General features: G+C 39.4%; 1 protein-coding gene across 1 annotated transcript in view; it reads left to right on the top strand.

Annotated features, from left to right (window-relative positions):
• CFAP44 (cilia and flagella associated protein 44) overlaps positions 1-21814 on the top strand; it is a 135572-nt gene that overhangs the window by 94699 nt on the left and 19059 nt on the right. The window contains exons 25-28 of the mRNA XM_055316085.1: positions 2317-2494; positions 14729-15220; positions 17728-17931; positions 18870-19065. Of these exons, the coding sequence (XP_055172060.1) occupies positions 2317-2494; positions 14729-15220; positions 17728-17931; positions 18870-19065 (1070 nt within the window). The remainder of the gene's footprint in view (positions 1-2316; positions 2495-14728; positions 15221-17727; positions 17932-18869; positions 19066-21814) is intronic.

Consider the following 21814-nt stretch of genomic DNA (forward strand, 5'->3'; position numbering starts at 1 on the left):
AGACTCAGTGCTGAGTGCAGAGCTGGATGCAGGGGTTGATTTCACAACCCTGAGATCATGACCTGAGCTGAAATCAAGAGTCAGAGGCTTAACAAACTGAGTCACCCAGGTGCCCCCATAGTTGTTTTTAAGTATGTTGTATAATTACCCAACAGTTTACATGGTATAAATTCTTATAAATTTATTGTGAGGTGAGTGGGCCTGCATAGAATCTATCTTCATGAAAATTCAATGTGTGCTTCAAGAAGAATATATATTTTCTTGTATTCTTTGGTGTAGTTTTCTGTAAATGTCAGTGAGGACTGGATGATTGCTGATAATGTCTAGATCTTTTATTTTTCCTACTTTGAAGGCATGACTCTTTCAAGGTCTCTACTGAATGTTCCCTCCCTTTAATAAGGTCTCTCCAGCTGATGAACTCAAAGGTGATTTCCAGCCATGTGTAAACTATGAGAATTATTTGCCTTATAGCTTCCCAGTAATTATATTTTCCCCAGATATTCCTCATTTATTTTCATGATGTTTCACACTACACATATACAGGTTAATACTTGGCCAAAAACTCCAGACAGCCCTATGTGAATTTCTAAAGGTATTGTTTTGTGTGTAGCTCTGATATTTTTTTCCACAAAATTCTAACCACTCTGGCCTCTCTGAACTCTATCTTTGTAATTAATCAGTGAGATTACTGGACTCATATTTGGTATCTCATCCCTCTTTTACAGTCTGATAATTTCCTCCATAGAAATAGAGATAGTAATGATTATTTTTGTTTCGCTTCTCACATGAATTATAGCCCTGTGCTGCCAATTATTCAATGTCTGAACATAGTTGTTTCATGTTTTTTTTGTTTAGTTTTCTTTTATAGCATGAGGATAATTATGGACCTTGTTTCTCTCACATGACTGGAGCCAAAGTATCTACTTGCTTTTTCTTTTTCTTTTTCTTTTTCTTTTCTTCCTTCCTTCCTTCTACCTTCCCTTCCTCCCTGTCTCTCTTCCTTCCATTCATCCTTCCTCCCTTTACTTCCTTCTCTCCCAAACAATTGTCAATTAGTACATTAGACAACGTGTGTTTCCTCTGTTATTGTATGTGTTTGTTTTCCTAAAGGGCTGGCTGTAAGCTATGTGCACATGTTCATGTTGACTGATAAGCTTCACTTTAAAGAATTAGGTAGGTTGGATCTTCTTAGGTCTGTGCTTGGAGCCTCCTAGGATCTCTACTAATAAGATCATATCTAATCCTTTTTGTAGCCTTCCCCTGGATATTCTGGGCCACAGTTTTCTCTGGTCTGATTTATCCTTTAAAATTGCTATCACCGATTTGCTCATAGCTTTCTATCTTATTCTCAGCCTTCCTGATTTATTCCCTTTAATATCTCCACACCATCATTTCCATGGAATTTGGAGAGAGCAGGAGGCAATCATTTTTAACTATAATGCCTTTTTTTGAAAATTTTCTGATACTTATGTTGTTTAAAAGAAGGTAAATTAACTTTTTACTGATTACCACTGTTGCTTGATGTCAATTGAAGGAATAAATAGTCATCTTGATATAAATCACTTAGAAGTGAACCAAAGCCTTAAAATGATTCCAATTATTTCAGCACTGTCTGGTAATTAGTTTTTACTTGTTTCATTATTACTTTGTTTGAGGTGCTTTAGAAATACAGAGGGTCCCCAACTTATGATGGTTTAACTTATGATTTTTTTTGGCTTTATAATAGGGTGAAAGTGATTTGCATTCAGTAGAAACTGTACTTTGAATTTTGTTATTTTCTCAGGCTACAAGTATATGCAATGTAATACTTTCTCATGATACTGGACAGAGCAGTGAACCACAGCTCCGAGTCAGCTACACAGTCATGGGGATAAACTATCAATACACTTACACCCATTCTGTTTTTTAGTTTCAGTACAGCAGTCAATAAATTACATGAGATATTTATTTTTATTTTTTTTTACATGAGATATTTAACACTTTATTGTGAAATGGGCTTTGTATTAATTTTTCCCAACTGTAGGCTAATGTAAGAGTTCTGTGTATGTTTAAGATGGGCTAGGCTAAACTTAGGTGTATTGAATGCATTTGTGATTTATGATATTTTCAAGTATGGGTTTATTGGTACATAACCCCATTGTAAATTGACAAAAATCTGTAGTCATTAACTTAAAAAAATGCTTGGGGTTTATGGACAAAAGTACCACAGACCCAGAATTATACTTTTGCTTTATGACTGATTTTGATTATATACATATAGTAGACAAACTAAGTTTATTGTTACATTTGTGTCTGGGTTGCCTATTTTTCTGATAGGTACAAGAGTAAACCGCAGGATGATTTTGAAGATCCCAGAGATGTTCAAGCCATCAAAGAGGCCCAGCTGTATATGGGAGACTTCAATCTGAAGACAGCCCCAGACTATAAGATACCTGAGCACATGAGAGTAAATGCTGCCAAGAAGGAAGAGGAACTGGGGCACCTAGATTCCATGGTACTTACTCACAGCTTTCATGACAGTAAGAGGCACCCTGAGTTTTAGTGGAATTCTGCTGAAATCAGCCATTTCACTAGCTGGTTTGTAAGAAAATATTGAAATTTAGAAATATAGAAATATAGAAATTTAGAAGTGGAAAAGAGCTTCATGATTATTTAAGATGCCCCCTTTTTACAATGGGGAAACTGAGTCTCATTGAGGACAAGAGATTGGTCTGTGATTATTTAGTATGGTGGAACTTGCCTTCAAGTCAATTACTTGCCTCAATACATTCATGGTGGAAAATACTATATTTTATAGACTTGAATTTCTGAATTCAGACATGCATGGCCGCCATCGATTGCCAAAGACTTAGGGAAAAGGCTATTATTTAGCTCCTTTTTTCTTCAGGACTTAAAATTTTGTAGGTATCTCAATAATAATCAGTTACCTTATTCCTTTTTAAAAACATTATCTGCTTTCTGCCAAACTGCTTCCAATTACCCTGATTTCTCAGGTCTGTTTTCTTCCTGAAGTCTCCTCTCCGTAATTCCTTAGTTTAACTGACAAGTGACTTTTCACACACAGAGGCTCAGAAGGTGTCTGAGCTACCATTTTGAGGAGAATTTGGTACATGGTCATGCAGTTTGCACATCACAAGGCATCACATTGAAAAGAGTGCCAATCACACCACAGATATAGTATATTAGAATATTCTATAATTTTCTGACAAATGGAAGTAAAGTGTCTTGAGGAAAGAAAGAGTCTTGTTCAATTTCACCAAAGCTGCAGTACATACCAGCAGTGCAAAGGATCCTGGTATGGCAAATTATATCCATAAGTAAATTTTTATAGCTTATAGCTATAGCTTTTTGTTTAGGCAGACATTTTGAACATTTCCTTAGTGACCATTTAGATTGTTTATCTAGCTGGTCAACTCAGGCAGTTCTTGTTTCATCAATTTTATTCCATCCATAATCATAGAGAAAATTTTTTGACCGTAATTTGCCAGTCATCCAATGTGAAATTTCATAATCTAGCTAGAGGATAGACAGGTATGATGTCTTGAACTACATTACACCGAAATCCATTTTTTAAAACAGCAGCAAAAATAACATAGAATGTACTATTCTACATGTCAGATCAGAATTCTGTTCCCATGCCTGCCACTTAATAGCCATGTAAACTTTGCTGGTCATGTAGATCTCCCTAAGCCTTGTCTATAAAGGGGTGTTAATTCCAGTTAACAACAATAAAACCTATCTAGTCTACCTCATAAAATTAATGTGATGGTCACAGTTCACAAATGGTCATTACTGTTGTCACTAAATTAAAAATCTCTAAAGTATCAAGTTTAGGTGAAATAGCATATTACATATCCCCCTTCCCTGTGGCCAGTGTTTAGGTATGCATGATATTTGGAAAACTAAGAAGAAAGTGTTGGTGTGTAAAGGGGGTTCCTCAAAGAAGTGAGCCTTACAGTCGTTGGGCTGGCTTAGATTTGTTCTTTTAAGCTTGATTGTCAATCTTCCAGGTGCTTCAAACAGGTCCTCCATTCACATAGGGCTGGATTTTGAGCTCATATCTTAATGCTTTAAGTGTTTATTCTTAAGTATGTAAAACATCTCTTCTATTTTGTTACAGTGTTCTTGCTTCATAAGTAGTAATCATGCAGGTAAGTTTTGTAAGACTGCCTAAAGAAGTGCTTTTTTTTTTTAATTTTATAAATTAATTTTTATTGGTGTTCAATTTACCAACATACAGAATAACACCCAGTGCTCATCCCGTCAAGTGTACCCCTCAGTGCCCGTCACCCATTCACCCCCACCCCCCGCCCTCCTCCCCCTCCACCACCCCTAGTTCATTTCCCAGAGTTAGAAGTCTTTATGTTCTGTCTCCCTTTCTGATATTTCTCACGCATTTCTTCTCCCTTCCCTTATATTCCCTTTCACTATTATTCATATTCCCCAAATGAATGAGAACATACACTGTTTGTCCTTCTCCGGTTACTGTGGCCAAGTTCAAAAAGGGTGTTGCCTGAGTTCTCCTCTGGGATTTTGATGGAATCTTGTCTCACATTTAGATCTTTCATCTATTTTGAGTTTATCTTTGTGTATGGTGCAAGAGAGTGGTCCAGTTTCATTCTTCTGCATGTGGATGTCCAATTTTCCCAGCACCATTTATTGAAGAGACTGTCTTTCTTCTAGTGGATCGTCTTTCCTCCTTTATCGTATATTAGTTGACCATAAAGTTCAGGGTCCACTTCTGGGTTCTCTGTTCTGTTCCATTGATCTATATGTCTGTTTTTGTGCCAGTACCACACTGTCTTGATGAACACAGCTTTGTAGTACAACCTGAAATCTGGCATTGTGATGCCCCCAGATATGGTTTTCTTTTTTAAAATTCCCCTGGCTGTTTGGGGTCTTTTCTGATTCCACACAAATCTTAAAATAATTTGTTCTAAGTCTCTGAAGAAAGTCCATGGTATTTTGATAGGGATTGCATTATACGTGTAAATTGCCCTGGGTAACATTGACATTTTCACAATATTAATTCTGCCAATCCATGAGCATGGAATATTTTTCCATCTCTTTGTGTCTTCCTCAATTTCTTTCTGAAGTGTTCTATAGTTTTTAGGGTATATTTTGAGAACCATTTGAATGGTAAATGGTTCTCCAACCTTTTATTTTCAGGTTGTAGGTGTCCTTCTGTCTAAAATGAGTCTCTTGTAGACAGCAAATAGATGGGTCCTGCTTTTTTATCCAGTCTGAAACCCTGCGCCTTTTGATGGGGTCATTAAGCCCATTCACGTTCAGAGTTACTATTGAGAGATAGGAGTTTAGTGTCATCATGATATCTATTTAGTCCTTGTTTTTGTGGATTGTTCCACTGAACTTCTTCTTAAAGGGGGTTTTAAGAGTCCCCCTTAAAATTTCTTGCAGAGCTGGTTTGGAGGTCACATATTCTTTCAGTTCCTGCCTGTCTTGGAAGCTCTTTATCTCTCCTTCCATTTTGAATGAGAGCCTTGCTGGATAAAGTATTCTTGGTTGCATGTTCTTCTCATTTAGGACCCTGAATATATCCTGCCAGCCCTTTCTGGCCTGCCAGGTCTCTGTGGAGAGGTCTGCTGTTACCCTAATATTCCTCCCCATGAAAGTCAGGGACTTCTTGTCTCTTGCTGCTTTAAGGATCTTCTCTTTATCTTTGGAATTTGCAAGCTTCACTATTAGATGTCGAGGTGTTGAACGGTTTTTATTGATTTTAGGGGGGGATCTCTCTATTTCCTGGATCTGAATGCCTGTTTCCCTTCCCAGATTGGGAAAGTTTTCAGCTAGGATTTGTTCAAATACATATTCTGGCCCTCTGTCCCTTTCGGCGCCCTCGGGAACCCCAATTAAACGTAGGTTTTTCTTCCTTAGAGTGTCATTTATTTGCCTTAATCTGTCTTCATGGTTCTTTAATTGTTTATCTCTTTTTTCCTCAGTTTCCCTCTTTGCCATTAACTTGTCTTCTATGTCACTCACTCGTTCTTCCACCTCGTTAACCCTCGTCGTTAGGACTTCTAGTTTGGATTGCATCTCATTCAATTGATTTTTAATTTCTGCCTGATTGGATCTAAATTCTGCAGTCATGAAGTCTCGTGAGTCCTTAATGCTTTTTTCTAGAGCCACCAGTAGCTGTAGAATAGTGCTTCTGAATTGGCTTTCTGACATTGAAGTGTAATCCAGATTTTGTAACTCTGTGGGAGAGAGGGCTGTTTCTGATTCTTTCTTTTGAGGTGAGGTTTTCCTTCTAGTCATTTTGCTCAGTGCAGAGTGGCCAAAAACAAGTTGTATTGGAACACGGGGGAGTATCACTGGTCCGTCCAGCTGGTCTTCTGGGGGAGGGGCCTGCTGTGCTGATTTTCAGGTGTTAGCACTTGGGGGAGCTGCTCTGCCCCTGCCTGCTGCCGGGCTCAGCGGGGTTGTTTACCCCGTGGGGCCCCAGGAGGAACAGCCGCAGTTGCTATGGCAACTCTGGAAGCCTGGATTCAGCCTCCGCAGGAACTACGGGGCTCGGGGCTCTCGGTTCTCCGTCTGCAGGGCCTGGAGGCTCCGGGGCGGGGCCGCTGATCTGCTCAGCTCGGGGCAGGAGCGTCCTCGCTGTCCTGGGCCCTCCCGGCCTCTGCCTGTCCCGGGGGAGGCCGGATCCTGGGCTGTGTCCCGGCGCCCTGTGCTCCGGGGCCTGCGCTGTGGATTTGCGCTCCCGCCCCGCAGCCCCCTCCGCGGAGCCGCCGCCCGAGCCCCTCCGAGCTGCTCCGGTCGGTCCCGCCGTGCGCGCTGCAGCCCTTAGGGAGCTCGGCGCACTCCCCCGGGGCGCAGGTGTCTGTTAGTGTCCCCGGGAGCCCGAGGGCATCCCCGCTCTCCTGGGTCCTGCTCCAACTCCCTGCGAGCCCCTTTCCGCCCGCCCGGGAAGGTTGGTGCAGCTCCTGCTCCTCCGGGACGGGACGGGCTCTCCTGTCCTGGGGACACTCGCCCCGGCCTCAGCCCGGCTCCTCGCGGGGCCCCTCCCCCTCGGAGGCCTTTTGTTCCTTTATTTCTTTTTCCCCGTCTTCCTACCTTGATAGAAGCGCGGACTCTTCTCACTGTAGCGTTCCAGCTGGTCTCTCTTTACATCTCAGGCCGAATTCGTAGATTTTCAGGATGGTTTGAAGGTTATCTAGGTAATTTGGTGGGGACAGGCGATTTGGGGACCCTGCTCTTCCGCCATCTTGCCCCTCCCCTCGCCTTTTTTTTTTTTAAAGTATAACATTCAGTATTAGTTTCAGGTATACAATATAATGATTCCACAAATCTTTCCATTGTTCGATACTCACCACAATAAGTGTAGTCACCATCTGTTACTAAACAACATTAGTACAATCTCATTGATTATATTTCCTGTGCGGTACTTTTCATCTCTGTGACTTATTTATTTTCTAATTAGAGGTTTGTACCTCTCAATCCCTTTTATCTATTTCTCCCATCCCCCCATCCCACGTCTGGCAACCACCGGTTTTTGATCTGTATTTAAGAGTCTCTTTTTTTTGTTTGTTTCTCTTTGTCTTGTTTCTTAAATTCCACATGAGTGAAATCATATGGTATTTGTCTTTCTGTCTGGGTTATTGCACACAGCATGATATACTCTAGGGCCATCCATATTGTCACAAATGGCAAGATCTTATCCTTTTTATGGATGAATAATATTTCATTGTATGGATATACCACCTTTTTTAATCCATTTATCTGTGGATGGATACTTGGGATGCTTTCATATCGTGGCTATTGTAAATAATGCTGCAGTAAACATTATATGTTTTCAAATTAGTGTTTTGCTTTCTTCAGATAGGTTCCCATAAGTGGCATTGTTGGATCATATGGTTGTTCTATTTTTAATTTTTTGCTAAACCTCCATACTATTTTCCACAGTGGTTGTATCAATTTTTACATTCCCACCAACAGTGCATGAGGATTTTTTTTCTCTACATTCTCACCAATACTTGTTATTTCTTGTCCTTTTGATACTAGCCATTTGACAGTGTAAGGTGACATCTCATTGTACTTTTGATTTGCATTTCCCTGATGATTAGTGATATTGAGTACCTTTTAATATGTCTGTTGGCCACTTGTATGTCTTCTTTGGAAAAATGTCTATTCAAGTCCTCTATTTTTTTTTAATTTTTATTTATTAAAGATAGTCACACACACACAGAGAGAGAGAATGGGGCAGAGACACAGGCAGAGGAAGAAGCAGGTCCATGCACCAGGAGCCCGACGTGGGACTTGATCCCGAGTCTCCAGGGTCGCGCCCTGGGTCAAAGGCAGCCGCTAAACCACTGCGCCACCCAGGGATCCCAAGTCCTCTATTTTTTAATTGGATTGTTTTTTTGGGGTTGAATTGTATAAGTTCCTTATATTTTTTAAATGTTAACTCCTTATTGGATATATAATTTACAGATATCTTCTCCCATTCACTGGGTTGCCTTTTGATTTTGTTGATGGTTTCCTTTGCTGTGCAAAATCTTTTTATTATGGTGTAGTCCCAACAGTTTAGTGTTGCTTTTGTTTCCCTTGCCTTAGGAGATCTATCTGGAAAGATGTTTCTATGGCTGATGTTGAAGAAATTACTGCCTAAATTTTTTTTTAGGAATTTTATGGTTTTTAGATCTCACATTTAGTTCTCTAAACTATTTTCAGTTCATTTTTATGTAAGGTATAAGAAAGTAGTCTAGTTTCATTCCTTCGCATGTAGCTGTCCAATTTTTCTAGCACCGTTTGTTGAAGAGGATATCTTTTCCCCTGTTGTATATTCCTGCCTCCTTTGTTGTAAATTAATTGACCATCTAAGTGTGGGTTTGTTTATTTCTGGGTTTTCAATTCTGTACATTGATCTGAATGTCTATTTTTGTGTCAATACCATACTACTTTATTGCATCTTTGTAGTATATCATGAAATCTGGGATTATGATACCTCCAGTTTTGTTCTTTTTTTCTTAAGATTGCTTTGGCTACTTGGGGTCTTTTGTGGTTCCATACAAATTTTAGGATTTTTGTTTTAGCTGTTGGTATTCTGATGGGGATTGCATTAGGTTTGTAGCTTGCTTTGGGTAGGATAGATATTTTTAACAATATTCTTCCAAACTATGAACATGGAATATCTTTCCATTTATGTCTCGTCAATTTTTTTCATCAATGTTTTATAGCCTTTCAGAATACAGATCTTTTACTTCCTTTATTTAAGTTATTCCTAGGTATTTTATTCTTGTTGATGCAATTGTAAATGGGATTGATTTCTTAATTTCTCTTTCTGATACTTTGTTATTAGTGATAGAAATGCAAAAAAATTCTTTTTTTTAAAGATTTTATTTATTTATTCATGAGAGAGACAGAGAGAAAGCAGAAATACAGGCAGAGGGAGAAGCAGGCTCCCTGCAGGGAGCCCAATGTGGGACTCAATCCTGGAACTCCGGGATCACTCCCTGACTTGAAGGCAGAGGCTCAATCACTGAGCCACCCAGGCGTCCCAACAAATATCATGCAACTTTGCAGGATTAATTTACCAGTTCTAGTAGATTTTTGATGGTTTCCTTATGATTTCTCCTATGAATAGTATCCTGTCTACAAATAGTGGCAGTTTTACTTCTTCCTTACCAATATGGATGCCTTTTCTTTTTCTTATCTGATTGCTGCAGCTGGGACTTCCAGGGCTATGTTGAGTGAAAGTGGACATCTCTGTCTTGTTGTTGATCTCAGAGGAAAAGCTTTCAGTTTTTTTTTTTTGCCATTTAGTTATGATGTTAGCTGTGGGTTTTTCAATAAGGCCTTTATTATGTTGAGGTATGTTCTCTCTAAACTTACTTTGTTGGGAGCTTTTTTATTTTTACCATGAATGGATATTGAATTTTTCTACATCTGTTAGGTTTTCATTCTTTCTCTGGTCAATGTGATATATGACTTTGATTGATTTGTGAATAGTGAACCACCCTTGCATCCCTGGAATAAATCCTACTTGACTGTGGTGAATATTTTTTTCAGTGTGTTGTTGATTGTGGTTTGCCACCCAGGCATCGCTCCCCTCTTTTTTAAAAAGATGTAATATTTTCTTATAATCCTTTTGTATTTCTGTAGAGTCAGTTGTTATTTCACCTCCTTCACTTCTGATTTTATTTATTGAGTCCTCTCCTTTTTTCTTGATGAGTCTAACTAAAGGTTTATCAATTTTGTTTATCTTTTAAAAAAGCAGCTCCTGGTTTTGTTGATCTTTTATTGGTTTTGTTTGTTTGTTTCTATTTCATTTATTTCTGCTCTAACCTTTACTATTTTATTCCTTCTACTAACTTTGGGCCTTTTTTGGGTTCTTTTTCTAGCTCCTTTAGATATAAGATTAAGTTGTTTATTTGAGCTTTCTCTTGCTTCTTGAGTAGGCCTGTATTGATATAAACTTCCTTCTTATAACTGCTTTTGCTGCATTCCAAAGATTTTTGACTGTTTTTCATTTTTAAAAATTGCTTCTCTGGGGGGAGGGGCAAGATGGCGGAAGAGCAGGGTCCCCAAATCGCCTGTCCCCACCAAATTACCTAGATAATCTTCAAACCATCCTGAAAATTTACGAATTCGGCCTGAGATGTAAAGAGAGACCAGCTGGAATGCTACAGTGAGAGGAGTCCACGCTTCTATCAAGGTAGGAAGACGGGGAAAAAGAAATAAAGACACAAAAGGCCTCCGAGGGGGAGGGGCCCCGCGAGGAGCCGGGCTGAGGCCGGGGCGAGTGTCCCCAGGACAGGAGAACCCCGTCCCGGAGGAGCAGGAGCTGCACCAACCTTCCCGGGGGAAAGGGGCTCGCAGGGAGTTGGAGCAGGACCCAGGAGGGCGGGGATGCCCTCGGGCTCCCGGGACACTAACAGACACCTGCGCCCCGGGGGAGTGCGCCGAGCTCCCTAAGGGCTGCAGCGCGCACGGAGGGGCCGGAGCAGCTCGGGGGGCTCGGGCGCGGCTCCGCGGAGGGGGCTGCGGGGCGGGAGCGCGAATCCACCAGCGCAGGCCCCGGAGCACAGGGCGCCGGGACACAGCCCAGGATCCGGCCTCCCCCGGGACAGGCAGAGGCCGGGAGGGCCCAGGACAGCAAGGACGCTCCTGCCCTGGAGCTGAGCAGATCAGCGGCCCCGCCCGGAGCCTCCAGGCCCTGCGGACGGAGAGCCGGAGAGCCGAGAGCCCCGAGCCCCGTAGTTCCTGCGGAGGCTGAATCCAGGCTTCCAGAGTTGCCATAGCAACTGCTGCTGTTCCTCCTGGGGCCCCACGGGGTAAACAACCCCCGCTGAGCCCGGCAGCAGGCAGGGGCAGAGCAGCTCCCCCAAGTGCTAACACCTGAAAATCAGCATAGCAGGCCCCTCCCCCAGAAGACCAGCTGGACGGACCAGTGATACTCCCCCGTGTTCCAATACAACTTGTTTTTGGCCACTCTGCACTGAGCAAAATGACTAGAAGGAAAACCTCACCTCAAAAGAAAGAATCAGAAACAGCCCTCTCTCCCACAGAGTTACAAAATCTGGATTACACTTCAATGTCAGAAAGCCAATTCAGAAGCACCATTATACAGCTACTGGTGGCTCTAGAAAAAAGCATTAAGGACTCACGAGACTTCATGACTGCAGAATTTAGATCCAATCAGGCAGAAATTAAAAATCAACTGAATGAGATGCAATCCAAACTAGAAGTCCTAACGACGAGGGTTAACGAGGTGGAAGAACGACTGAGTGACATAGAAGACAAGTTAATGGCAAAGAGGTAAACTGAGGAAAAAAGAGACAATCAATTAAGGGACCATGAAGACAGATTAAGGCAAATAAATGACAGTCTAAGGAAGAAAAACCTACGTTTAATTGGGGTTCCCGAGGGCGCCGAAAGGGACAGAGGGCCAGAATATGTATTTGAACAAATCCTAGCTGAAAACTTTCCCAATCTGGGAAGGGAAACAGGCATTCAGATCCAGGAAATAGAGAGATTCCCCCCTAAAATCAATAAAAACCGTTCAACACCTCGACATTTAATAGTGAAGCTTGCAAATTCCAAAGATAAAGAGAAGATCCTTAAAGCAGCAAGAGACAAGAAGTCCCTGACTTTCATGGGGAGGAATATTAGGGTAACAGCAGACCTCTCCACAGAGACGTGGCAGGCCAGAAAGGGCTGGCAGGATATATTCAGGGTCCTAAATGAGAAGAACATGCAACCAAGAATACTTTATCCAGCAAGGCTCTCATTCAAAATGGAAGGAGAGATAAAGAGCTTCCAAGACAGGCAGGAACTGAAAGAATATGTGACCTCCAAACCAGCTCTGCAAGAAATTTTAAGGGGGACTCTTAAAACTCCCCTTTAAGAAGAAGTTCAGTGGAACAATCCACAAAAACAAGGACTAAATAGATATCATGATGACACTAAACTCATATCTGTCAATAGTAACTCTGAACGTGAATGGGCTTAATGACCCCATCAAAAGGCGCAGGGTTTCAGACTGGATAAAAAAGCAGGACCCATCTATTTGCTGTCTACAAGAGACTCATTTTAGACAGAAGGACACCTACAACCTGAAAATAAAAGGTTGGAGAACCATTTACCATTCAAATGGTTCTCAAAATATACCCTAAAAACTACAGAACACTTCTGAAAGAAATTGAGGAAGACACAAAGAGATGGAAAAATATTCCATGCTCATGGATTGGCAGAATTAATATTGTGAAAATGTCAATGTTACCCAGGGCAATTTACACGTTTAATGCAATCCCTATCAAAATACCATGGACTTTCTTCAGAGACTTAGAACAAATTATTTTAAGATTTGTGTGGAATCAGAAAAGACCCCAAACAGCCAGGGGAATTTTAAAAAAGAAAACCATATCTGGGGGCATCACAATGCCAGATTTCAGGTTGTACTACAAAGCTGTGTTCATCAAGACAGTGTGGTACTGGCACAAAAACAGACATATAGATCAATGGAACAGAACAGAGAACCCAGAAGTGGACCCTGAACTTTATGGTCAACTAATATACGATAAAGGAGGAAAGACGATCCACTGGAAGAAAGACAGTCTCTTCAATAAATGGTGCTGGGAAAATTGGACATCCACATGCAGAAGAATGAAACTGGACCACTCTCTTGCACCATACACAAAGATAAACTCAAAATAGATGAAAGATCTAAATATGAGACAAGATTCCATCAAAATCCCAGAGGAGAACTCAGGCAACACCCTTTTTGAACTTGGCCACAGTAACCGGAGAAGGACAGTGTATGTTCTCATTCATTTGGGGAATATGAATAATAGTGAAAGGGAATATAAGGGAAGGGAGAAGAAATGTGTGAGAAATATCAGAAAGGGAGACAGAACATAAAGACTTCTAACTCTGGGAAACGAACTAGGGGTGGTGGAGGGGGAGGAGGGCGGGGGGTGGGGGTGAATGGGTGACGGGCACTGAGGGGTACACTTGACGGGATGAGCACTGGGTGTTATTCTGTATGTTGGTAAATTGAACACCAATAAAAATTAATTTATAAAAAAATTGCTTCTCTGATTTCTCAGTTGATCCATTCATTGTTGAATAGCGTATTATTTAGCCTCCATGTATTTGTGTTCTTTCCTTGCAACTGATTTTTAATTTCATACCAGTGTGGTCAAAAACAATGAATGATATGGTTTCCATGTTTATAAATTTATTGAGACTTGTTTTGTTGCCCAACATGTGATCCATTCTGGAGAATATTCCATGTACATTTGAAAAGAATGTGTATTCCATTTTTGGATGGAATATTTTATATATATCTGTTAGGTCCATCTGGTCTAATGTGTCATTCAAAGCCACTGTTTCCTTATTGATTTTCTGTCTGGGTGATGTATCCATTGACGTAAGTGGGATGTTAAAGTCCCCTACTACTATATTATTACTGTTTATTTGAAGTACCTTTTGATCCTTTTTTAAAGAACCTGTATATTTATGCTAAGTAATTCTTAATAGCCTTTGGACCACTTCATTAATTATACATAGGATTAGGATTGCATGTACCTATAGGCTCTGGTAAGAGTATTTTGGCAATAAAGACTTGGGAAACAGCTGGTAATGACGGAACAATGGGTCACTATGACTCCTGTAGCTTGAGACAGCGGACATAGTTTGGCTTAAATACATGAAGAAGGAACCAAGAAAGTATCTTGGGGTCTCTCGGTGAGCATGATACTGAAATTCAGGATGTTGACATTGCACAAGAAGTAACAGCAATAATGTGGCCAAAATGCAGAATAAAAATAGGCTAAACTTTAGTTTGGCCCTAAGTGGGCAACCCTAAATGTGTCTAAGCCAGTGGAATTTGAATTTCCATCAGGGATGGGCAGTTATATGTGTGTGTTCCTCACCAAAGAATGACTTTCCTCTCTCTAGGATCTGGCTGAGTACAAGCCTTCAGGAAGGATTTTCCCTGGGTGGTCAGAAAACAGCAGGACTGAGCCCTACAAGGCGGCTGAGGGATACCAGAGGTCACATCCAGACTATTTTCTTCTTTTGGAGAGGCTAAATGGGAAACAGCCTAAAAGCTAGAGTAAAGAGTGACTTAGTAGTAAATAGGAATGATCAGATAAATTTTATCATGGATTTTTGCTAGGCATACCAGTCAAGGGACAAAAATCATATTTCAAACTGTTCTTTGTGAGTGGGCTGTCATTTTTTTTCCTTCTGTTCTTTTCATCAGGCCCATTCAAAGAAAAAGAACATGAACAAATGTATCATCTCTCTGCGAGACCTTAAAGTGGCTGTCATCGAGGAAATACAGTGCCTGGTTCAAGAACTGAAGACCATCCAGGCAACTCTTCACATATCCAAGCACATTCCTATTCCTGAAGTCCCCCAGATATACCCAGAAGAAGTTCCAGAAAAGAGATTTCAGTATGATGAAGAAATTCTCCTAAATTTTAAGCGACAGCAGATTCAGGATGAAAAGTCCCACCAACTGGAACAGGGAGAGTCTGCAGGCTCAGGTGGAGGATTCCTTAGACTCTCTTCTAGAAAGGATGGTGATTTGACAAGAGATTCATTGTCTAAATCATCAAAGGCATCAGCGTCCAGTGCAGACACTGCAAAGTTATCAGAATTTGAAAAAGTAGATCCGATTGATGTAGAGCTGGAGATTATGAAAAGGGACGAGATTAAACACTTATACATGCAACAGTATTTAACCAACAGGGTAAGGGATGAAACTGCCTTTTTAAAGCTGAAAGAGAGGAGAGCAGGGAAGAACTAGATCTACTTTCTTATTTATTAATTTAAATTTTCTCTAAGATAATCTTTCCCAAGCCCTGACTGGCCCACAGCTCACTGAAGGCTTAGCTTCCTTCCCATCCCTGGCCTTCTGATAATTATTGTGCTCTGCCCAATAACTTTAGAGCTTTTAAATGTTTTGCTTTGGGCAAAGCTAAGAATTAAGAGCAAATCTGTATTAATTGGCATCTAACTGAAGTCTTGGTAAAGGGGAAGCGATGTTCGACGGAACATAATGTTAAAAACCTTCCAGAGAAAATGGGGCACCCTCTGCTTTTTACATCCTCCTTTCTCTAATGTGTGATTTGCTTCATTAGTGGGAATGTTCATGGTGATGACTGGCTTCAAAATTGTTCTGGAGCTGGAATGGCATCTATTTTTATTTCTAGGAAATCAGACCAGGTTGGGGCCAGTTGTAGAGGTGCTCTGAATCTGGAAGGCAAAGGGCCTTTGCTGGATAGATAGCTCCCTGCTGCCAACCTTGTAGAGTCCCCTTCCTCAGTGTCTGTCCAGCTTCACCCTGTAAAGACACTCCCTATAGCTTCCAAAATGTATTCTTCACTTATTATCTCTACTTTGTCAGCCTTGCTTTCTCACTCTTCCTGCTCCTCCCCATCCCCAACCCCCACCCTCATTCTGAATTTTATATTTGCCTTCTCCTTTGCTATTTCCTCCCACCTGCAATGATTTCCTTTCAAACGTGAGTCATCATGCAAAACTCAGCCCAGTTCCAAATCTCCTGTCCATATTACATACTTTTCTTTTTTCTAAACTCCAATTGCACCTATAAGCAGCACCTCATGTTTTCCACTTATCTTTCTTGCTATTTTATGTGTGCTAAGTTTTTTTAATTGAAGTGTGACTAACATACAGTGTTAGATTAGTTTCAGATGTACTATATAGTGATTCAGCAACTCTATACATTACTTAGTGCTCATATGCGTTCATTTTGTCTTGCAAATTAGGTTACACAGTTCTTGAGAGAAAGACCACATAGAATTGTCCTTGGATTTCCCTGCAGTGTTTAGAAAATGCCAGACGTGTAATATTTAGTAAAAAGTTTGATCGATTTAATTGTAACTAATTTATTTATGGTATCAACTTAACATATTTATTGTTCATTCTTTGTGCAAGAACAGTGCTAGTTAGGTAGCAGGGATGCAGTAATACTCAAGCCAGACATACTCTCTATCCTCATAAAGCTTATAGGCTATCAGGTGAGTGAGAACAAAACAAGTGTGAGCCTTACATATTTCAACATCTATGTGGTACAATTTTGGAATGGTGTTACACTGAAAAAATATAGTCCTGCCTCAAAAGAAATTTAAAAATAATTTAAACTTGTTGAGCAAACATTGAAGAGGACCCCACTTAGTCTACAACCATACAAAAGTAAAAGTTTAATTTTTTTCTCAGTTCTCAAATTCTCTAACAGTAGTGTCACTGTCCCAAACCCACAGATCGCTTCCTTTTTCTTAGCCACAGACTGGGCCCTCCCTCATTATGGGTTTTTGGTTGTTGAGGCTTCCCATCAAGCACAGCCTAATGAAAAATTTGGAATGGTTTGTCTTCTACCCACTGTACTAGTTTCCTCAGGAGAACCAGTCCTTGGGACTCTTTTTTGATCTCTTCATTGTCTTTGGGATAGGATGAGGAAGAAGCTGTGCCAAAATCAGAGCAAAACCAAATATTTAAAATCATTGGGATGGCAGTGGGATGAGGTCTAGACCCAGGGCTTGGGATACTTCAATTTTATCCCAGCCCTGTAACAAATTAAATCACCATTTGAAATGTTTGAAATTTTTCAAAACAAGAAGTCGAGGGAAATATTTACTGCTTCCTGTATGAAAGGCAATGTAGAGATACTGTGCGGTAAAGTGGAGGCAGATAGAAACACTACACACAAAGAACTCATAGTCTCTGAGTTAAACCGTACCATAGAGGGATCCCTGGGTGGCGCAGCGGTTTGGCGCCTGCCTTTGGCCCAGGGCGCGATCCTGGAGACCCGGGATCGAATCCCACATCGGGCTCCCGGTGCATGGAGCCTGCTTCTCCCTCTGCCTGTGTCTCTGCCTCTCTCTCTCTCTCTCTCTGTGTGACTATCATAAATAAATAAAAATTAAAAAAAAAAGAACTTTAAACCGTACCATAGAGCAAGAAGGGCAGTCTCGATTGATGGCTTAATCATGGCAAAGAAATAGCTGGTAGGGCTATAGTTACAGAATCCCTAACACTTTATGTAAGTAAATTTCATAATATTGATAAATTGATTTATAGAACTACGCACCCACACGCGTGAGCCCATATAATTCATTCTCCATAATAACAGTTTAATGAGAAAATGCTTTTACCTAAACAAATCAGTATTGTTAGATAATCTGAAAAATACTAATCTGTTCTTAAGTTCTAACATACTCTCTTTTTCTACCTCAGATCAAAGAACTGATTGTCACTTTTGATGCAGAACTCCGTCTCCTGAGGCATCAGAAACTGAAACTAGATACTCAGATGAAATTATCTGACCTTCATCACGTCACATTATTTCAAGAAATGCTTCTCCTCAAGAATTTTGAGAAACAGGAGAACATACTTCAAGAGCGTGTTAATTCATTAGACAAAGAAGAGCAGGATATGCAGGTATGAAAGGGCAGGAGAGGGCTGGCCGGCTGTGTCCTTTAGTTATGGAGAGGACTCGATTCTTTGTTTCCTTCTTCATCTTCTCAGCTTAGTTTCCCCTGTGGTTCTGATCCTCCTCTCTTCCTTTGTCCCTCATCCTCCCCCCACCTCCAATCCCCTCTTACTCCTGCTGGCTCAGCTCTTGGTGTTCTTGGTCAGAGAGAAACGAATTAGATTTTATGGTGAATTTGATCTGATGTTTTGTAAGGTGGGTGAATAACTTTTCAAAAGTGAGCCTTCTATTTAGTTTACAAATTTCAAAGTACATTTTAATTGTCACTAGCTATCCTATAAAGTTGAGTTTTGATTATATGTTATCCTTCTGAACATACTTGGAAAGAAGTTGACTAGTTCCTAAAATGTGATAGTTTCATGGTAATATTTGAGTATCAGAGGAAAATAAGTTTATTTGTTATATATGTGTTAAATTTAAAGAGATAAATTATACCACCCAACTTTTGTCTTGAAACAAGAAGGATTCCATCAAATAGATATTACATACTGAATAGTAGCATCATTTTTAAGGTATATCTGCTGCACTAGGAGATGAGGTGTGTTTTTGTTATATATTCATATGAAAAACATCTTTTGTTTTTGAGGCCACACATACAAAAATATTAACTGACAGTAAAAATTTCATTTCATTTAGATTTTTTGAGGAAGCTAAACATTAAAAAGCTGATCTTATCTGATTCTGAACTTAACTGATTTTTACAAAAGAATTATAAAATTTTAATCAAGTAAATGGATGGCTCTGCAAACATTAGAAATGTAAACTTCTATTAAGAAGGTTAAAAAATGTTTGTGAACTGTAACCTTACCTTGTATAATATACATTGTTCTCTGAACCTGGTTTACCAGAAATACTTTGCCACCTATTCCTGTTTTTGTTCATTTAGTGGAAAATAAGTGAAACTCTTAAGGAGATGGAAGAGAAAAAAAATGAAATTGCCAAGTTCCAGGACCAAGAAAAAGCACTCTATGCTGGTTTCCAAGCAGCCATTGGAGAAAACAATAAATTTGCTAATTTCCTCATGAAGGTCCTAAAAAAGAAGATTAAGCGGGTGAAGAAAAAAGAGGTTGAAGGAGATGCTGGTTTGACATTCTTTTTAACATATTATCTAATTTTTTCTCATTAGCATGAAATAGAGAAATAACTAAGGATGTATTTGACACTTTTTGTTCCTACAACATAGACAGAGGGTACTGTGGGTTGAAGGGGAGAGGATATAAACCTGTAGGTCTCTAACCCTGTGGAGTTAATTTTTGTGTGTGCGTGTGTGTGTGTGTGTGTGTGTGTGTGTGTGTATCTGGTCCAAGATAGTTTAGGGGTAGTTTCATGTAAGAAGCACATCTCTTGTGTTATTTGCCAACTGGATGTCCTCTTTGGTAAAATATCTCTTCATGTCTTTTGTCCATGTTTGATTAGGATTTTTTACTTTTTCCTCTTGAGGTTTAAGCATCCTTTGTATAGTAGAGGCATTAGTCTTGTGTCTGACAAGTGCTTTGCAAATATTTTCTTCCATCGTGTAGCTTGTCTTTTCACTCCCTCAACGGGATCTTTCACAGAGAAAAAGGTTTTATTTTTGTTGAGGTCCAATTTATTAGATTTTGGGGGTGTTTTGTTTTGGATCTTGTTTTGGTGTCAAAGTCTAAGAACTCTTTGCTGAGCTGTAGGTCCCAGAGTCTTAAAAGTTATTATAGTTCTAAAAGTTTATTTCTAAAAGTTTTATAGTTTTACATTAAAGTATGTGATCCATTTGTGTTTAATTTTTATGCAAGATGTGAGACTTAGGCCAAGGCCTTTTATTCCCTCCTGTGAATGTCTAATTGCTCTAGCACCATTGGTTTCAAAAGTTTCTCCCATTGAAAAGCTTTTGATCTTTGTCAAAAACCACCTGGGCATATTTGTGTGGATCTATTTCTGGGTATTCTGTTCTGTTGATCAGTTTGTCTATCCACGCCCCCCCAATATTATAGTCTTGATTACAGAGGCCATTGAGTTCTGAAGTTAAGTAGATTCATTCCTCCCATTTTATTCTTCTTTTTCAAAGTTGTTTCAACTATTTATTTTATCTTTCTATATTTTAGAGTAATTGTTTGTGTCTATAAAAAAATCTCACTGGAATTTTGATGGCAATTGTGTTAAACTTTATATCAATTTGGGGAGAATCTACATCTTTGTTAAGTCTTCCAATGAGTTAAAGTTGTACAGTTGTACAGTGAGTATGCATTTAAAGCTTTGATTTCTTTCATCAGTGTGCCATTTTCAACATACAATTCATGTTTTGTTAGATTTATACCTAAGTATTTCCCCTTTTAAAGTGATTTTATTTTTATGATTTATTTATGTTTTCTGAGAGAGAGTTTTGGGGGTTGGTGGGGCAGAGGGAGAGGCAACTTCTCAAGCAGACTCACCACTGAGCACAGAGCCTGATGTGTGGGGCTTGATCCTATCACCTTGAGATTACAACCTGAGCTGAAATCAAGAGTTGAATACTTAATTGATTGAGCCATCCAGGTGCCCCTTAAGTGATTCTAAATACTATTTTATTTTTTTAACAGTAGAAAATCCTAGAAAATAAAGGAAATAAGTGGCACACCAATAGTATACATTAGTACAGTTTTATAAAGCTATTTTATTTTTAATCTTGATGTCACTTGTTCACACTAGTATGTAGAAATACAGTTGCTTTTTAGACGTTGATCTCCTATCTTGTGACTTCACTTATTAGTTCTAGGAGTTTTTGATAGATTCCTTGGGAATTACTATGTAGACAATAGTTTCATCTGCAAATAGGTTCAGTTTTAGTTTTTTCTTTCTGATCTTTATGCCAATATCCTATTTGCCTTATTGCACTGTTTAGAACATCCGGTACTACATTGAAATAGAGTGTTGAGAGCCAACATCCTTGCCTAAATCCCATTTTTAGGCAGAAAGCATTTAATCATTCACCATTAAGTATGCTACCTATAGGTATTTCATAGATACTCTTATTAAGTTGAGGAAGTTCCCTTCTGTCCTAGTTTTCATGAGTTTTTAACATGAATGGGTGTTGAATTTTGTTTCTGCATCAATTGGTGATGTGATTTTTTTTCACTTTAGCCTATTAATATGGTGGGTTACACTGGCTGATTACTGATTATTGAATCACACTTATACCCTTGAAAATACACCCTCGTGGTGTATAATTCTTTTTATATATTGTTAAATTCTTTTTGCTAATATTTTAAGAAATTTTGTGTCTAGGGGCGCCTGGCTGGCTCAGTTGGTAGAACATGCAACTCTCACTCTTGTTGGGTGTAGAGCTTACTAAAAAAAAAAAAAAAAAAAAAAAAAAAAAATTGTGTTTATATACATCAATGAAGATCATTGGTCTGCAGTTTGCTTTTTTTTTTTCTTTTTCTGTACTGTCTTTGTCTGGTTTTAGTTTTAGGAAAATACTGGCTTCACAATATGAATTAGAAAGTCTTCTCTGATTTTCTGGAAAATAATGTGTATGGTAGTAATTCTTTCAATGTTTGGTAGTGTTCTCCAGTGAATCTATTTGGACCTGTAGATTTCTTCAAGGGAGTCTTAAAATTACAAACTCAAATGTTTTTAACATAGCTATGGAAGTATTCAGATTATCTGTTTCATATTGGGTGACTAGTGATAATTTATATTTTTGTGTGTGAAATTGGTCTATTTCATCTGAGTTGCCAAATTTTTTTTTTGAGTTGCCAAATTTATGTGTGTGGGGATGTTCATTGTGGTTCCCTGTTATTTTTTTAATACCTGCAAAGTCTATAGTAATATCACCTATTGGATTCTTGATATTAGTACCTTTTTTCTTATTTTCCA

This window comes from Nyctereutes procyonoides, unplaced genomic scaffold, assembly GCF_905146905.1.
Source record: "Nyctereutes procyonoides isolate TBG_1078 unplaced genomic scaffold, NYPRO_anot_genome, whole genome shotgun sequence".
Lineage (NCBI taxonomy): Eukaryota > Metazoa > Chordata > Mammalia > Carnivora > Canidae > Nyctereutes > Nyctereutes procyonoides.